This window comes from Herpailurus yagouaroundi, unplaced genomic scaffold (assembly GCF_014898765.1).
Source record: "Herpailurus yagouaroundi ecotype Mexico unplaced genomic scaffold, PumYag 197, whole genome shotgun sequence".
Classification (NCBI taxonomy): domain Eukaryota; kingdom Metazoa; phylum Chordata; class Mammalia; order Carnivora; family Felidae; genus Herpailurus; species Herpailurus yagouaroundi.
In genome coordinates, this window is record NW_024412428.1 from 18377834 (window position 1) to 18391941 (window position 14108).

Consider the following 14108-nt stretch of genomic DNA (forward strand, 5'->3'; position numbering starts at 1 on the left):
TTTTTTTTTTTTTTTTTTTAGTGTTTATTTATTTTTGAGAGAGAGAGGGAGAGAGACAGAGTGCGAGTGAAGGAGGGACAGAGAGAGAGACACAGAATCTGAAGCAGGCTCCAGGCTCCGAGCTGTCAGCACAGAGCTCACGAACCATGAGATCATGACCTGAGCTGAAGTTGGACACTCAACCAATGGAGCCACCCAGGCGCCCCCAGGCTCCAGGCTTTGAGCTGTCAGCACAGAGCTTGATGCGGGGCTCAAATTCACAAACCGCAAGATCATGACCTGAGCCAGTCAGACACTCGACCGACTGAGCCACCCAGGCACCCCAGCCATCTACCCCTTTTGTTTTCTTTTCCAAAAGAGAAAAAGCATATTCTTCAAATATGATGTCAGTGTGATCTATTTTTTTTAAGTGATAAGAGCAGAAAAAGGACACATAAGGAGTGGATACTTCATGAAAAAAGTAGGGGAAGGGAGTAATAAATAGTGTGTTTCTTCCCTCTCCGAGTTCTAAACCATTCATTAGATACACTATAAAAAGTATGGCATATGGAGACTGCAGTATTACGTTTACTAGGAATAAGGCTGATTTTGGAGAATGCAGCTTTTCTCCATTTGCGGGTAGATGGCCCTCTGAATTCTGCACCACAGATTTGGGCCGATCTACCCAGCCACTCACAGACAGTGCTGGCCTGACACAGCTCTCTTCCTCCAGGAAGTTACACATTTCAGCAGACATGCAGTCTGGTTAAATGCTTGTCTTTTATATCCCCAACCCCTTTCTCGGCCAGGGCATCCATCACGCTGTACAGCAATGGAATCTTTCTCTCTTCTCCACGAGCACGTGCCATTGTCCATTCTTCTCCTCAATCAAGTGGCTTCATTAAGCACCTATTTGGGAGCTAGCAATATGCTAGGTCTTGGGCACAGGCAACTGTGCTGACACAATCTCTATTTACCCTTAAGATCAGGATCGGGAATACCGTAAAGGAAGTCAACAGAGTGCTGCGTTGTCTAGACAGGAAGCGGGGAGAGAAGGCTTTCTTGGGAAGTGACTTCTAAGGTGACACTTCAAGGCCAGGGAGAGCCTCCCTGGTGTATTTACGTTCTGGTGTCTAGCAGAGGCCTGGCATATGGCAGAGCTCGGCAATGCTAAACGATGGATGAGTGATAGCTGTAAAGACACTTCATATGCTATAAACACAGCGCCCAAGTGTTAACCGTTCTCATTTGCTGATATGGGCAGATCTACTTTTATTCTACATCCCTGGGATACCCAAAGCGATGTTGAGACAGACCACAGGAAAAAGACATTCATTAAGGATCTGCCCATTTGGACAGAACAGGGCTCCTTCTCACCAGGAGTGAGCCTGGAGCTGTCAGGTAGAGAACTGAGCCCCCAGCCACCAGACAGGAGGCCCTTCTATCCCAACATCCGCCTGTCCCCATTGCTACCTGCGAAGGCAGGAGTCTACTACACAGTGATGACGATGGTAATTAAGACTGTTTATGGATCTTGGAGGATGTGAGGACAATACATCATAAATAAAATGAAGTATTCCATTCCACTGATGGATGGTAATGGTAGCAGATGAGATACCGTAAAGGAGCAAGCTGCCAGTCCCAAGCAAATGGTGGATAGCGAATGGCGCACTAAATGTCCTTCCTGACATCAGGGCCCTGGGGAGGAGGACAGAGAAAGGAGACGGACACTATCTTTGAAGTACACAGGATGCGCCGGTCACTGTGGTGGACGTCGCCTCTTTCGATTCTAACACCTGCAAGTCCAGCAAGATGGGAATTAGAAGCCTCATTCACAAGGGAGGAAACAGGCTGAGAGATTAAGCCGTGTTCTCAGGATCACAGCTCCTACTGACAAAGCAGGGATCTGAACTGAAGCTTCTGACTCCAAAGCAGAGAAGAAAACCAAAGAAACGAGAGAAAAGTACAGGATGGGCACTGCAGAATTGTCAACAATTCAGGAGCTGGCGAGCAAAGGAATCATCAGTGCATTTGTTTGCTTCTTTGCTCTCTGAACTATTCAGTAAATACAGCATACAAAGCTAACTATTTTAGACCAGCTGTTGCTTTACACTTACCTATTTTTAAAAAATGCCTCCTGTATTTTTATTACATTTTAAGTATTTATTTATTTTTAATTTTTTTTAAGTTTATTTATTTTTGACAGAGACAGAGTGCAAGCATGAGCCGGGGAGGTGCAGAGGATGAGAGAGGGAGACACAGAATCCAAAGCAGGCTCCAGGCTCCAGGCTCCAAGCTCTCAGCACAGAGCCGGACGCGGGGCTTAAACTCAGGAACCGTGAGATACATGACCTGAGCTGAAGTACGACTGAGCCACCCAGGTACCCCTAAATATTTATTTTTGAGACAGAAAGAGCGCATGTGTGCAAGTGGGGGAGGGGAAGAGAAAGAGGGAGAATCTCAAGCAGTGCAGAGCCTAAGGCGGGGGGGGGGGGGGGGGACGGCAAACTCACAAACCGTGAGATCATGATCTGAGCCAAAATCAAGAGTCAGTCGTTTAACCAACTGAGACACCCAGGATTCCCTGTTGCCTTCCATTTAAAAGCAAGACAGGAACATTAAATTTGTTATGATTAAAATTAGTACAGGTAAACCACTATCAGATATATGAAATGCTCCCTTTTAGGGGTACTGTGCCAGAGACCATGACCAAGTGTACTGTTCAACAGGAGCACCCATATTTCATTCTCCACAAAAATACTACTGAAATCTCAGAAAACATTAGTCCTTTCTTTCTTATGCAGTGAACAGGACTTGAAGAGGCTCTAAATTACAAGCATACGCCAACAGCTGTTTGCTTTTCCTAACACAGGACAAGCTGCTTCCCCTTCCCTGCCACCATCACCGATATTCTAGTTCAAGGAGATATTCAGAGACACAGTGAATTATTCACTTTGCAGAAGTTGCTTAGTCCTTGAATTAATATATTCTGGGAAGCACGTCTGCTTTAGCCCCTATGACTCTGTTACTTAGAATGAAATCTTCCTAATTTAATAGTCGATTTGCATGCATGTATAAATGCATGGATTTTAAAAGCAACTTTAGGATTAAGAGGATTTTGTTGTCTTTATTTGCATAATTTAAAGTTGATTACTCAAAGAAATTTTGGATCAATTTTAAGAATGGTAACAAGGCGAGAATCTAAGGACAATACATTCTTTAGAACCAAGAATCTAAGGATAATACATTCTTTAAAATCAAGTCAGTAAATGGCCAAATAAAGGATGTGTTTATCATCAGTCTCAGCTGCGGACTTATCATCTGTATCATCTTTCGCTACTATTGGCTAAGCTCTGCCTATCTTCCAGTTATTTACCCATTTCCGTTCATTCCTTAAAATATTATGAAATGTTACATACAAAAGAATATTTGTAATATAAGTAATATAAAAATAAAGCACAATAAGATGACCACCTGTGAACCTATCATCCAGCTGACTAGATTGTTAGTATTATTGAAGCTCCCTGTGTGTCCCTCCTCAAGCACATGGCCATCTCTCCTGCCTCCCTGAAATACGGTGCTGTGCTCACAATTCCCATGCTTTTTTAAATCCAAGTTATGGTGTCAGGCAATATATTCAAAATTTGGCTTTTGAATTTTATGTACTTGGACCTGTATTATATGCATTCCTCTGTAACTTATTTTTCACTCAACATAGTTTCTGAAATCATCCATGTTGATGTGTATAGCTCTATGTTAGTAATTTTCATTTCGGCATAGTGTTACATTGCATAAATAAGCTATAATTTATCAGTTCTCTAGGCGACGGGCATTTTCTCCACTGTTTTTTATTACTTTGAACAGTTTTTTTTTTTTTCACATTTTTAAAGTAAGCTCCACGCCCAACGTGGGGCTTGAACTCACAGCCCCGAGATTAGGAGTTGTATGCTCTATCAACTCAGCCAACTAGGTGCCCCTACTGTGAACAATATGTACATGCCTCTCAGCACATATCTACAAGGGTCTCTTTGGGTGTGTACTCCAGGAGAAATTGATAAGGTTATATAATTATACATGTAAAAAAAATTTATATACACACAATTGTATGTATTTATATTATGTATATATATGTATATACGCAATTGCTATGTGTAGAATTGTTATATATGTATATTATGTAATTCCAAAAGTGGTTGCCAATTTATACCCCCTCCAACAGTGTATAAATGACATTGCCTTTTAATTTCTCACCCATCTAAAGAGTACACAAATGTTATCACGATATGGTTTTAATTTGCATTTCCCTGAGTATTCTTTCATATATTTGTTAGCTATTTATATTTTCTCTTCTATGAAAAGCCTATCTTTGTCTTTTGGCCATATTCTTTTGGTTGATTTGTTTCCTTCTATTTGATTTTTAGGAGCTCTTTGTATATTCTATATACAAATTATTTCGTGACTATATGTAAGGTATTTATCTTTATGTTTGATGCTTGTCTTTTCACTCGTGGCACTGCCTTTTTTAATTAAAAGTTTTTTTTTTTAATTTTTTAAATGTTTTTATTTTATTTTTGAGAGAGAGACACAGTGAGAGTAGGGGAGGGGCAGAGAGAGATAGAGACACAATCTGAAGCAGGCTCCAGGCTCTGAGCTGTCAGCACAGAGCCCGACATGGGGCTTGAACTCACAGACCGCAAGATGATGACCTGAGCCGAAGTCAGACGCCCAACTGACTGAGCCACCCAGGCACCCCTAAAAGTTCTAAATGTTAACAGTCGGGGGGCGCCTGGGTGGCTCAGTTGGTTGAGCGTCCGACTTTTGATTTCAACTCAAGTCATGATCTCATAGTTTCACGGATTTGAGCCCTGTGTCAGGCTCTGTGCTGACAGTGTGGAGCCTGCTTGATATTCTCCCTCTCTGCCCCTCCCCTGCTCTCACTCTCTCTCAAAATAAATAAACAAAGTTAAAAAATTTTTTAAACAAATTTATGAATCTTTTCCTTGGAGACTGATTGCTTCCCATCGTGGGGGTCGAACTCACAACCCTGAGATCAGGGGTCGCATGCTCAACAGACTGAGCCAGTCATGTGCTCCTTTTTTCCTATTTATTACGTACTATGTTTCATTAGTCTTTTTTTTTTTTTTTTTAAGTTTATTTATTTTGAGAGAGACAGCGCATGCACAAGTGGGGAAGGGACAGAGAGAGAAGGAGACAGAATCCCAAGCAGTGCAGAGACTGATGCGGGGCTCAAACTCCTGAATCGCAAGGATGATGACTTGAGCTGAAGTTCGACGCTTAACCGACTGAGCCACCCAGGGGCCCATGTTTCATTAAAGTTTTAAGAAGATTGCTTCATAAAGATCCTACATATCTAAGATTTTATTCATTTACACTTTTGATGCTACTATAAACAGTATCTTCTAAATCCCATTTTCTCTGTTGCTGGCATGTAGAAACGCAGCTGCAAACTTGCTAAGTTCTATTAGTTCTTGTAATTTATAGATTCTTTTTTTCCACAGAATCATACTGACAATTTCGTTTCTCCTCTTCTGTATCAATTTTCCACTGGTGTATGACAAATAACGTCAAACTTAGTGGCTTACAACAACATGCACATTATCTCCCAGTTTCTGTGGGTCACTCAGCTGGGTCTCTCTTCAAAGTTTCACAAGGCTGCAAGCCAGGCGTCAGCTAGGCTGTGTGCCTTTGCAGAGCTTAGGGTCCTCTTCCACGGTTGTTGGTAGAATTGTTATTGGAGGCTGTAGAACGGAGATCCCCATTTCGTGGCAGGCTGTCAGCGGGAGGTTGCTCCCAGCTCCTGGTGGCCCTGCAGTTCCCCGCCATGTGGCCCATGCATAGGCCTTTTCACGATATGGCAGCTTCTTCAAAGCCAGTAGAATTCTCACTGGTTTGTTGGCTAACAAGGAGTCTTACGTAATGTACTATAATCACAAGAGTGACTAATTCTTTCGCTTTTGCCACAGAACATAACCCAACGAAGGGAGTCACCTTTACCATAGTCTATTTGCTAGAAGCAAATCTCAGGTTCTCTCCACACTCCACTGTGAACTGATGTCTCTCATAAATTGTAAAAATTTTGCATCCATGAACTATCCAAAGACAAATTCTGACCCATTTCTTCTTTTTTTTCTCCTTCTGGAAATCTGATTGCACAAATATTACTTTTTTTTACTTTTTTAAAAGTAGGCTCCATGCCCAACATGGGCCTTGAACTGAGATCAAGAGTCGCATGCTCTACTTACTGACTGAGCCAGCCAGGTGCCTAACAAATGTTGCCTTCTTATACCAATCTTTACCTTGCTTTCATACTTCTTTTCTCTTTTCTTCTCTCCACTACATATGGATTTCTTGAGATCTATTTTCCAGTATCTAATCTGTTGTTACACTTCTTCACTAAATTTTTTTTCCAAAATCCAATCACTTGCTCAATCCAGTCTCTTGCTCTATACTTTATCTTATATATAGTTCATAGTATGAATATTTAAAGGCTTTACAAAGTCTGCTTTTGTTATCTGTTTCTGCTTGTGTGCAATCACGCTGCTTTGTTTCCTTATATGTTTTATAATTTGAATCCTGAGTTTATGATGGGTTCCTTCACAGGATTTTCATTTGCCGGGGGCCTGAAACACTATTAGGCTGGGGCTGCTGTAAACTAAATTCTGGTTTTGAGTCTTTTAGAATCTTCAATCCTTTGAGTTGTATGAAATTGAGTCACACTGCTAAGCACCATAATAGAAAAATAAACAGTTCTAAGTTTGGCATGAAGACCTAAAGGGCTAGAGGGGGTTAGAATAAGCTGTTTATTTTTACAAGGTTGCTTCTCGCTGGTGACCCAGACTTACACAAGGGTCATTAATTTATGGTGAAATATGTAAAAATATATATGTATATATAGTCAAATATATAAAACATATGTGTATGTAGATATACATATTCACAGCATATAAACCTGTCTATAAATCATCTCAATTGTTACAGCATCCTGACATCATCAGATATGTGGTTAATAATTATATTTCAAAGAAGTATGGTCACTGAAAAGAAAAATGTTGGAGAAAGCAGCCTTAAACTTATTACTAATTCTAAGATATTCTTCTTGTTAAGAATTACTAGTTGATTCTGTGAATGTTGACTTTTCTTCATGCAAGAATACTCTTCAGTTACTATTATATACTTTTAAGAAATTTAACATTTATACCATTCAAATCAGATGTAATAATTAACATAATATAGGAAAACTTCTAGTAAAATTATTTAATTTAGTTATAGTATCTACCTCCAGCTTGAAACAAAAATTTCCATGGTCTTCAATTGAAGTGTATGCCACTTTCTTTTAGAATGTCTTGTTTTTCATTAAAATAATTTCTAAACCACTCTATATGTTCAACCTTCTGTTTAACACTCAGATATGGATTTTTGGAAAGGCCACAGGTCACCAGCTCCATGAAGTGGCGAATTGGTCCTTGTTTTGGAAAATCTTCCAGATATTTATCCAGAAATACATGTTCATGAAATTCTGAACCATCATCATCAAAACCTAGGAAATGAGATAAAAATACATTACGATTTTCATGTAAAACCTCTCTCATAAAATTAAGATTAATGGGTTTACAGTTAAAGGCATGAACTCTGTAGTAAGACCTGGGTTTTCCCACCAATTTAACAACCGTGTGATTGTGCAAATTAAGTAAAGTTCTCCGAGCATCAGTTTTCAGGTATAAAATGAGGATTAAAATAGAACCTTCCTCAAGGGGTTTCCGTAAAGATTACATAGACACAAAGCTTATAAAACTCTTTTATAAGGCTTAGCATATAATACATGTTTAAAGGGTAGCAGCAGTTACTGCTAGTGAGTATTTTAATACCTAAAGCAACTACTAAGAAAACCATATAATTAAACTAAAAAAATTTTACATAAACAAAACAAGATAGAATCCTAAAACATGTTCAAGCAGCCCACAGGAAGCTAAAAAAAAAGAGGAATGAGAAATGGAGAAAATGAACAGAAGACAACTAATAAAATGAGACACTTAAGTCCTAACAAATCAATAATTACTTTTTTTTAAAAGATTTTAAGATTTATAATAAGTGGGGCTTGAACTCACAACCCCCAGATCAAGAGTCACACACTCTACCAACTAAGCCAGCCAAGCACCCCAATCAATAATCACTTCAAATGTAATGGTCTAAATACACCAATCAAAAGACAGAGATCGGCAGAGTGGATATAAAAACATACATGCAACTGTGTGCTTTCTATAAGAAGCTCACTTCAAATACAACATAGGTAGGTTGAAAGTAAAAGGATGAAGAAAAATATATCCTGTTAACATTAATGTTTAAAAAAAAAAAGAAAGCATGAGTGGTTATATGATTATCACGTAAAATAGACTTCAGAGCAAAGAAAATTACTGGGGAGAAATAAAAACATTACATAACAAATGGGTCAATGCACCAAGAAGATACAGTGCTCTGAATTATGTATGCACCAAACAACAGAGTTTCTAAATATGTGAAAGAAAAAAATGATAGAAATGAAAGAGAAATAGAAAAACCCAGTGATAGTTGGGCATTTCAAAAGTCCACCGTCAGCAATTCTGAGAACTGCACAATAGAAAATTAGCCACGACAGAGAAGAAGTGAACAACGTCAACAAACGGTATCAAACTGACATCTACACAACACTCCAAACTATTTCAGAGGACAAATTCTTTTCAAGCATTCACGGAACATTCACCTAGCTAGACCACATCCTAGGTCACAAATGAAAATAACTGGAGTAATACATAGGAGATTCTCTGATCATAATGGAATCAAACCAGAAATCAGTAAGAGGAAGACAATAGGAAACAGTTAAAACTTAAATATACTTAAAAAGAACTCACAGGTCATAGAAGAAATCTCAAAGATAATTAAAAAAAAAAAACTCTGAATGAAAATGAAAACACAACATATCACAATTTGTGGGACACAGCTAAAGCAGTCCTAAAAAAGGAAACACAGCACTAAATGCACTTACATAAGAGGAAAAGTCTCAAATCAATCATCTTTAAAAATTTTTTTTTTACGTTTATTCATTTTTGAGACAGAGACAGAGCATGAATGGGGGAAGGCCAGAGAGAGAGGGAGACACAGAATCTGAAACAGGCTCCAGGCTCTGAGCTGCCAGCACAGAGCCCGACGCAAGGCTCGAACCCATGGACCGCGAGATCATGACCTGAGCCGAAGTCGGATGCCCAACCGGCTGAGCCACCCAGGTGCCCCCAAATCATCTTTTTTTTTTTTTAACGTTTATTTATTTTTTTGGGAGAGACAGAGTGTGAGTGAGGGAGAGGCAGAGAAAGAGGGAGACACAGAAATCGAAGCAGGCTCCAGGCTCTGAGCTGTCAGCACAGAGCCCGACAGAGGGCTCAAACTCATAAACCGTGAGACCATGACTTGAGCCAAGTGGCCCACTCAAATCAATAGTCTAAGTTCCACCTCAAGAACCCACCAAAAGAGCAAAATAGTCCAAAAGCAAGCAAAGGAAGGAAGTAAACATTTAAAATCGATAAAATTGAAAACAGGAAAATAGAGAAAAGTCAGTGAAACAAATACTTAGTTCTTTTTAAAAAAATCTTTATTTTTGAGAGCAACAGAGAGAGTGCAAGTGGTGGAGGGGCAGAGAGAGAGGCAGAGAGAGAATCCTAAGCAGGCTCCTCACTGTCAGCGCAGAGCCAGACGTGGGGCTCGATTTCAGGAACCATGAGAACACGACTCGAGACGAAATCAAAAGTCAGATGCTTAACCAAGTCGGTGTCTTAATCCACCCAAGTGCCCCCAATACTTAGTTCTTTAAAGAAAACCAGTAAAATTCATAAGTCTCTATTAAGTCTGATAAAGAAAAAAGGAGAGGAATGAAATAGAAATGAAAAGGGGATTATCACTACAAATCCTGAAATCATTCACAGCATAATAAAAGAATACCACAAACAATTATATACTAAAAATTCAACAACTTGGGGAAGAAAAAAATGGACAACTTAAAAATCGATTAAACTACCAAAGTCAAACCAAAATATAGAACCTGAATACTTATAACTATTCAAGAAATTTGTAGTTTACAAGGTCTCAAAAAAGAAATCCCTAAGCCCAGATAGCTTCACTTGAGAATCTTATTAAACACCGAAAGAAAAACTAACATCAGTTGTACACAATCTTTTCCAGAAACTAGACCCCTCCAAACTCATTGTATCAGGCCAGTATTACCTGGTTACCAAAACCAGACAAAGACACAACAACAAAACAAATAAAAAGAGAGAGAACTACGAGCCATTATCTCTCATGAACTTAGAGGCAAAAACTTTAAACAAAATTAGCAAACAAATCCAACGATGTATAAAAAGATTTATATGCCAGGATTAAGTGGGATTTATGCCAGCTATGCAGGGTTGGTTCAACATTTGAAAAACAATGTCATCCATAGCAACAGGCTGAAGAAGAAAAGTCATGTGACACAACACCCATTTTTGATAAAAACTTTCACCAAGTTAGAATAAGAAAAACAGTTTCAACTTGATAAAGAGCATCTGTAAAAAATCTATAGCTAATATCATACTTCATGGTGAAAGACTGCAGCTTTTCCCTTAAGTTCATGAGCACAAAAACAAAGTCAGCTCTTACCAATCTTACCCAAAACAGTACTAAAAATCTTAGCCATTGCACTGGGGAAGAAAAGGCATAGAGATGGCAAAGGAAGAAATAAAACCATCCCCATTTGTAGATGACATGTTTGTCTACATAGAAAATCCCAAAGAATCTACAAAAAAAACCTCCTAGAACTAATTAGTGAGTTCAGTAAGGTTACAGGATACAAAATCAACACAAAAAATCAATCACATTTCTAATGAAATGTAAATTGGAAGACTCAACCTATTAGGATGTCAATTCTCTCCAAATTTATCTATAGGTTTAATGCTCTTCCTATCAAAACCTCAGTGAGGTTTTGCTACAGATAAGTCTATTCTTTTTTTTTTTTTAATTTTTTTTTTCAACTTTTATTTATTTTTGGGACAGAGAGAGACAGAGCATGAACGGGGGAGGGGCAGAGAGAGGGAGACACAGAATCGGAAACAGGCTCCAGGCTCTGAGCCATCAGCCCAGAGCCTGACGCGGGGCTCGAACCCACGGGCCGCGAGATCGTGACCTGGCTGAAGTCGGACGCTTAACCGACTGCGCCACCCAGGCGCCCCCAGATAAGTCTATTCTAAAATTGGTAAGGAAAGGCACAATCTTGACAGAGAAAAATAAAATAGAAACAATAATGCTAAGACTTACTGAAATAGCTATAATAATCAAAAGCATCATATTGGCAGAGGGACAGACACACAGATTGATGGAACAGAAGTGAGGGCCAGAAATAGACCCTGTTATGGACTGAACGGTGCCCCCCCCAAAATCAATAGGTTGAGGTCCTAATTCCCAATGACTATATTTAGAGATAGGACCTTTAAAGAGGTAATTAAGGTTAGATGAAGTTGTAACAGTGGAGCTCTGACCCAACAGGACTGGTGTCCTCATAAGAAGAGGAAGAGACACCAAGAATGCAGAGAGAGGAAAAAAAATCACGCGAAGATACAAGGAGGAGGAAAGTATCTGCAAACCAAGAGGGCCTGGAGAAACAAAACCTGCTGGCACCTTGATCTTGGACTTCCAACCTCCAGAACTATGAAAAAATCAATCTGTTGTTTAAGCGAGCCATCCATGGTATTTTGTTATGGCAGCCCTGCCTGAGTAAGAACAGACCCACACAATTAGGCCCAGTTTTTTGAACAAGGGCACAAAAACAATTCAATGAAGAAAGGGTAGCCGTTTCAACAAACGGTGCCAGAGCAACCGGGTATCTATTGACAAACACACAGAAAGAACCTCAACCTACACCTCACACTTCATACAAATGAACCCCAAATGGATCATGAATTTACATCATACAGAAAAAAAAATAGGGGATGGGTGCCTGTCTGGCTCAGTCGGTGGAGCAGGAGACTCTTGATCTCGGGGCTGTGCATTCGAGCCTTATGTCGGGTGTAGAGATTACTTAAAAATAAAATCTTTTTTTTTTTTTAAATGTTTATTTTTCAGAGAAAGAGAGAGAGACACAGAACATGAGCGGGGGAGGGGCAGAGAGAGAGGGAGATACAGAATCCCAAGCAGGCTCCACACAGGGCTTGAACTCATGAACCACGAGATCATGACCTGAGCCAAAGTTGGACGCTTAACTGACTGAGCCACCCAGGTGCGCCTAAGTTTACCCATTTATTTTGAAAGAGAGACAGAGAGAACCAGCAAGGGAGGGGCAGAAAGAGAGGTAGACAGAGGATCCAAAGCAGCTCTGGGGGCTCAAACTCACGAACCGTGACATCATGACCTGAGCTGAAGTCGGATGCTTAACAGACTGAGCCACCCAGGTGCCTCAAAAATAAAATCGTAAAAAAAGAACAGAAGAAAACATAGGGGAAAATCTTCTGGTTCAAGGGCTGGCAAAGAACCTGACACCAAAAGCACAATCCGTAAGAGGAAAAACCGGACCCCATCAAAATTAAAAATTTTCCTCTGTCCAAGACCCTGTTAAGAGGATGAAACAACAACTATAGACAAGGGAAAAAATATTTGCAAACCAAATATTCAAGAAAGGGCTAGTATCTGGAATGTATACATAAAAAAACCTCTTAAAACTCAAAAGTAAGAAAACCAGACACCCCAATTAGAAAATGGGCAAAAAACAGAAACAGACATTTCATTGAAGAAAATAAACAGATGGCAAACACACACACACAAAACACGGTCAACCTCTGTAGCGATGAATGAAATGCAGATTGAAACCATAATGAGCTATTAATACACATTCATCAGAAGGTAAGTAAGTCTAAAGACAACAGTGATGACATCAACTGCTGGTGAGAATGAGAAGCAAGGACTGTTCACACATTGCTGGAAGGAATATAAAATGGCACAGCTACTCCAGAAATCAGTTTAGAAGCTTCTTTAAAAAGTGAACATGCAACTACCATATATGACCCAACAATTTTGCACCTAAGTATTTACCCTAGGGAAATGGAAATTTGTATTCGTACAAAACTCTGTACACGAGTATTTATAGTACCTTTATTCATAATAGCCCCAAACTGGTAACAACCCAGGTGTCTTTTATCAGGTGAATGGCTAAACTATATGGCATATTCAATTAAAACAAACAAACCCACAAAAGTACCGATACATGCAACAGCTTGGATACATCTCCAGAGAATTAATCAGGCGGGTGTTGAAAAAAAGCCAATCCCCAAAGGTTACACATTATATGATTCTATTTGTATCTATTTTTAAGTCTATGTATTTATTTTGAGAGAAGAGAGAGAAAGAGAGTGCTCGTGCAAGCACACAGGGGAGGGGCAGAGAGAGAACCCCAAGTAGGCTCCAAGCTAATGACGTGGGGCTCAATCTCAGGAACTGAGAGATCATGACCTGAGCTGAAATCAAGAGTTAGATGCTTAACTGACTGAGCCACCCAGGTGCCTCTGTATATATTTCCTGAACTGGGAAAATAATAGGAAATGTAGAAGCGTTTTAATGATTGTCAGGGATCCAGGACAAAGGAGGGGAGGCAGTGGATGGCAAACGGGTGCAGTCATAAAAGGTGTATGTATACAAGAGCTCCTTGAGTCGGAGCTTGACTGGGGTGGTGGTCACATGACTCTACATGTGTGATAAAATTGTACAGAACTAAATATGTACACACAAAGCACTACTTGTAAAACTGGTGACATCTGAACATGGTTGAAGAACTATCAATGCCAATGGCCTGGCTGTAATGTTATATGTAGTCTGGTTATGCAGGAAGTAACTATTGGGAGAAAATGGGTAGAGGCTGTCCAGGATACTTATTATTTCTTCAGTGGCATGTGAACCTACAATGATCTCAAAATAGGAGGCTTGAAAAATGCTTTCTGGGGCACCTGGGTGGCTCAGTAAGTTAAGCATCGACATGGGCTCAGGTCATGATCTCGCAGTCCATGAGTTTGAGCCGCACCTCAGGCGCTGTGCTGACAGCTCAGAGCCTGGAGCCTGCTTCG

The 14108-nt window shown here is 39.8% G+C and overlaps 1 protein-coding gene across 5 annotated transcripts in view; it reads right to left on the reverse strand.

The window, feature by feature from the left end:
• MRPS31 (mitochondrial ribosomal protein S31) overlaps positions 1–14108 on the reverse strand; it is a 64548-nt gene that overhangs the window by 24683 nt on the left and 25757 nt on the right. For 2 of the 5 annotated variants that reach the window (XM_040448299.1, XM_040448300.1), the window contains exon 8: positions 7425–7537. The exons of 1 other annotated variant lie outside the window; for it this stretch is intronic. Coding sequence is in view for 2 of the 4 variants with exons in the window: in XM_040448298.1 (XP_040304232.1) it covers positions 7308–7537 (230 nt within the window). In the remaining 2 variants the exon portion in view is untranslated. Of the gene's footprint in view, positions 1–381; positions 1678–5340; positions 6777–7276; positions 7538–14108 lie in introns of those variants that run through there. 2 more of the 5 variants (XM_040448298.1, XM_040448297.1) reach the window with 2 other exon arrangements.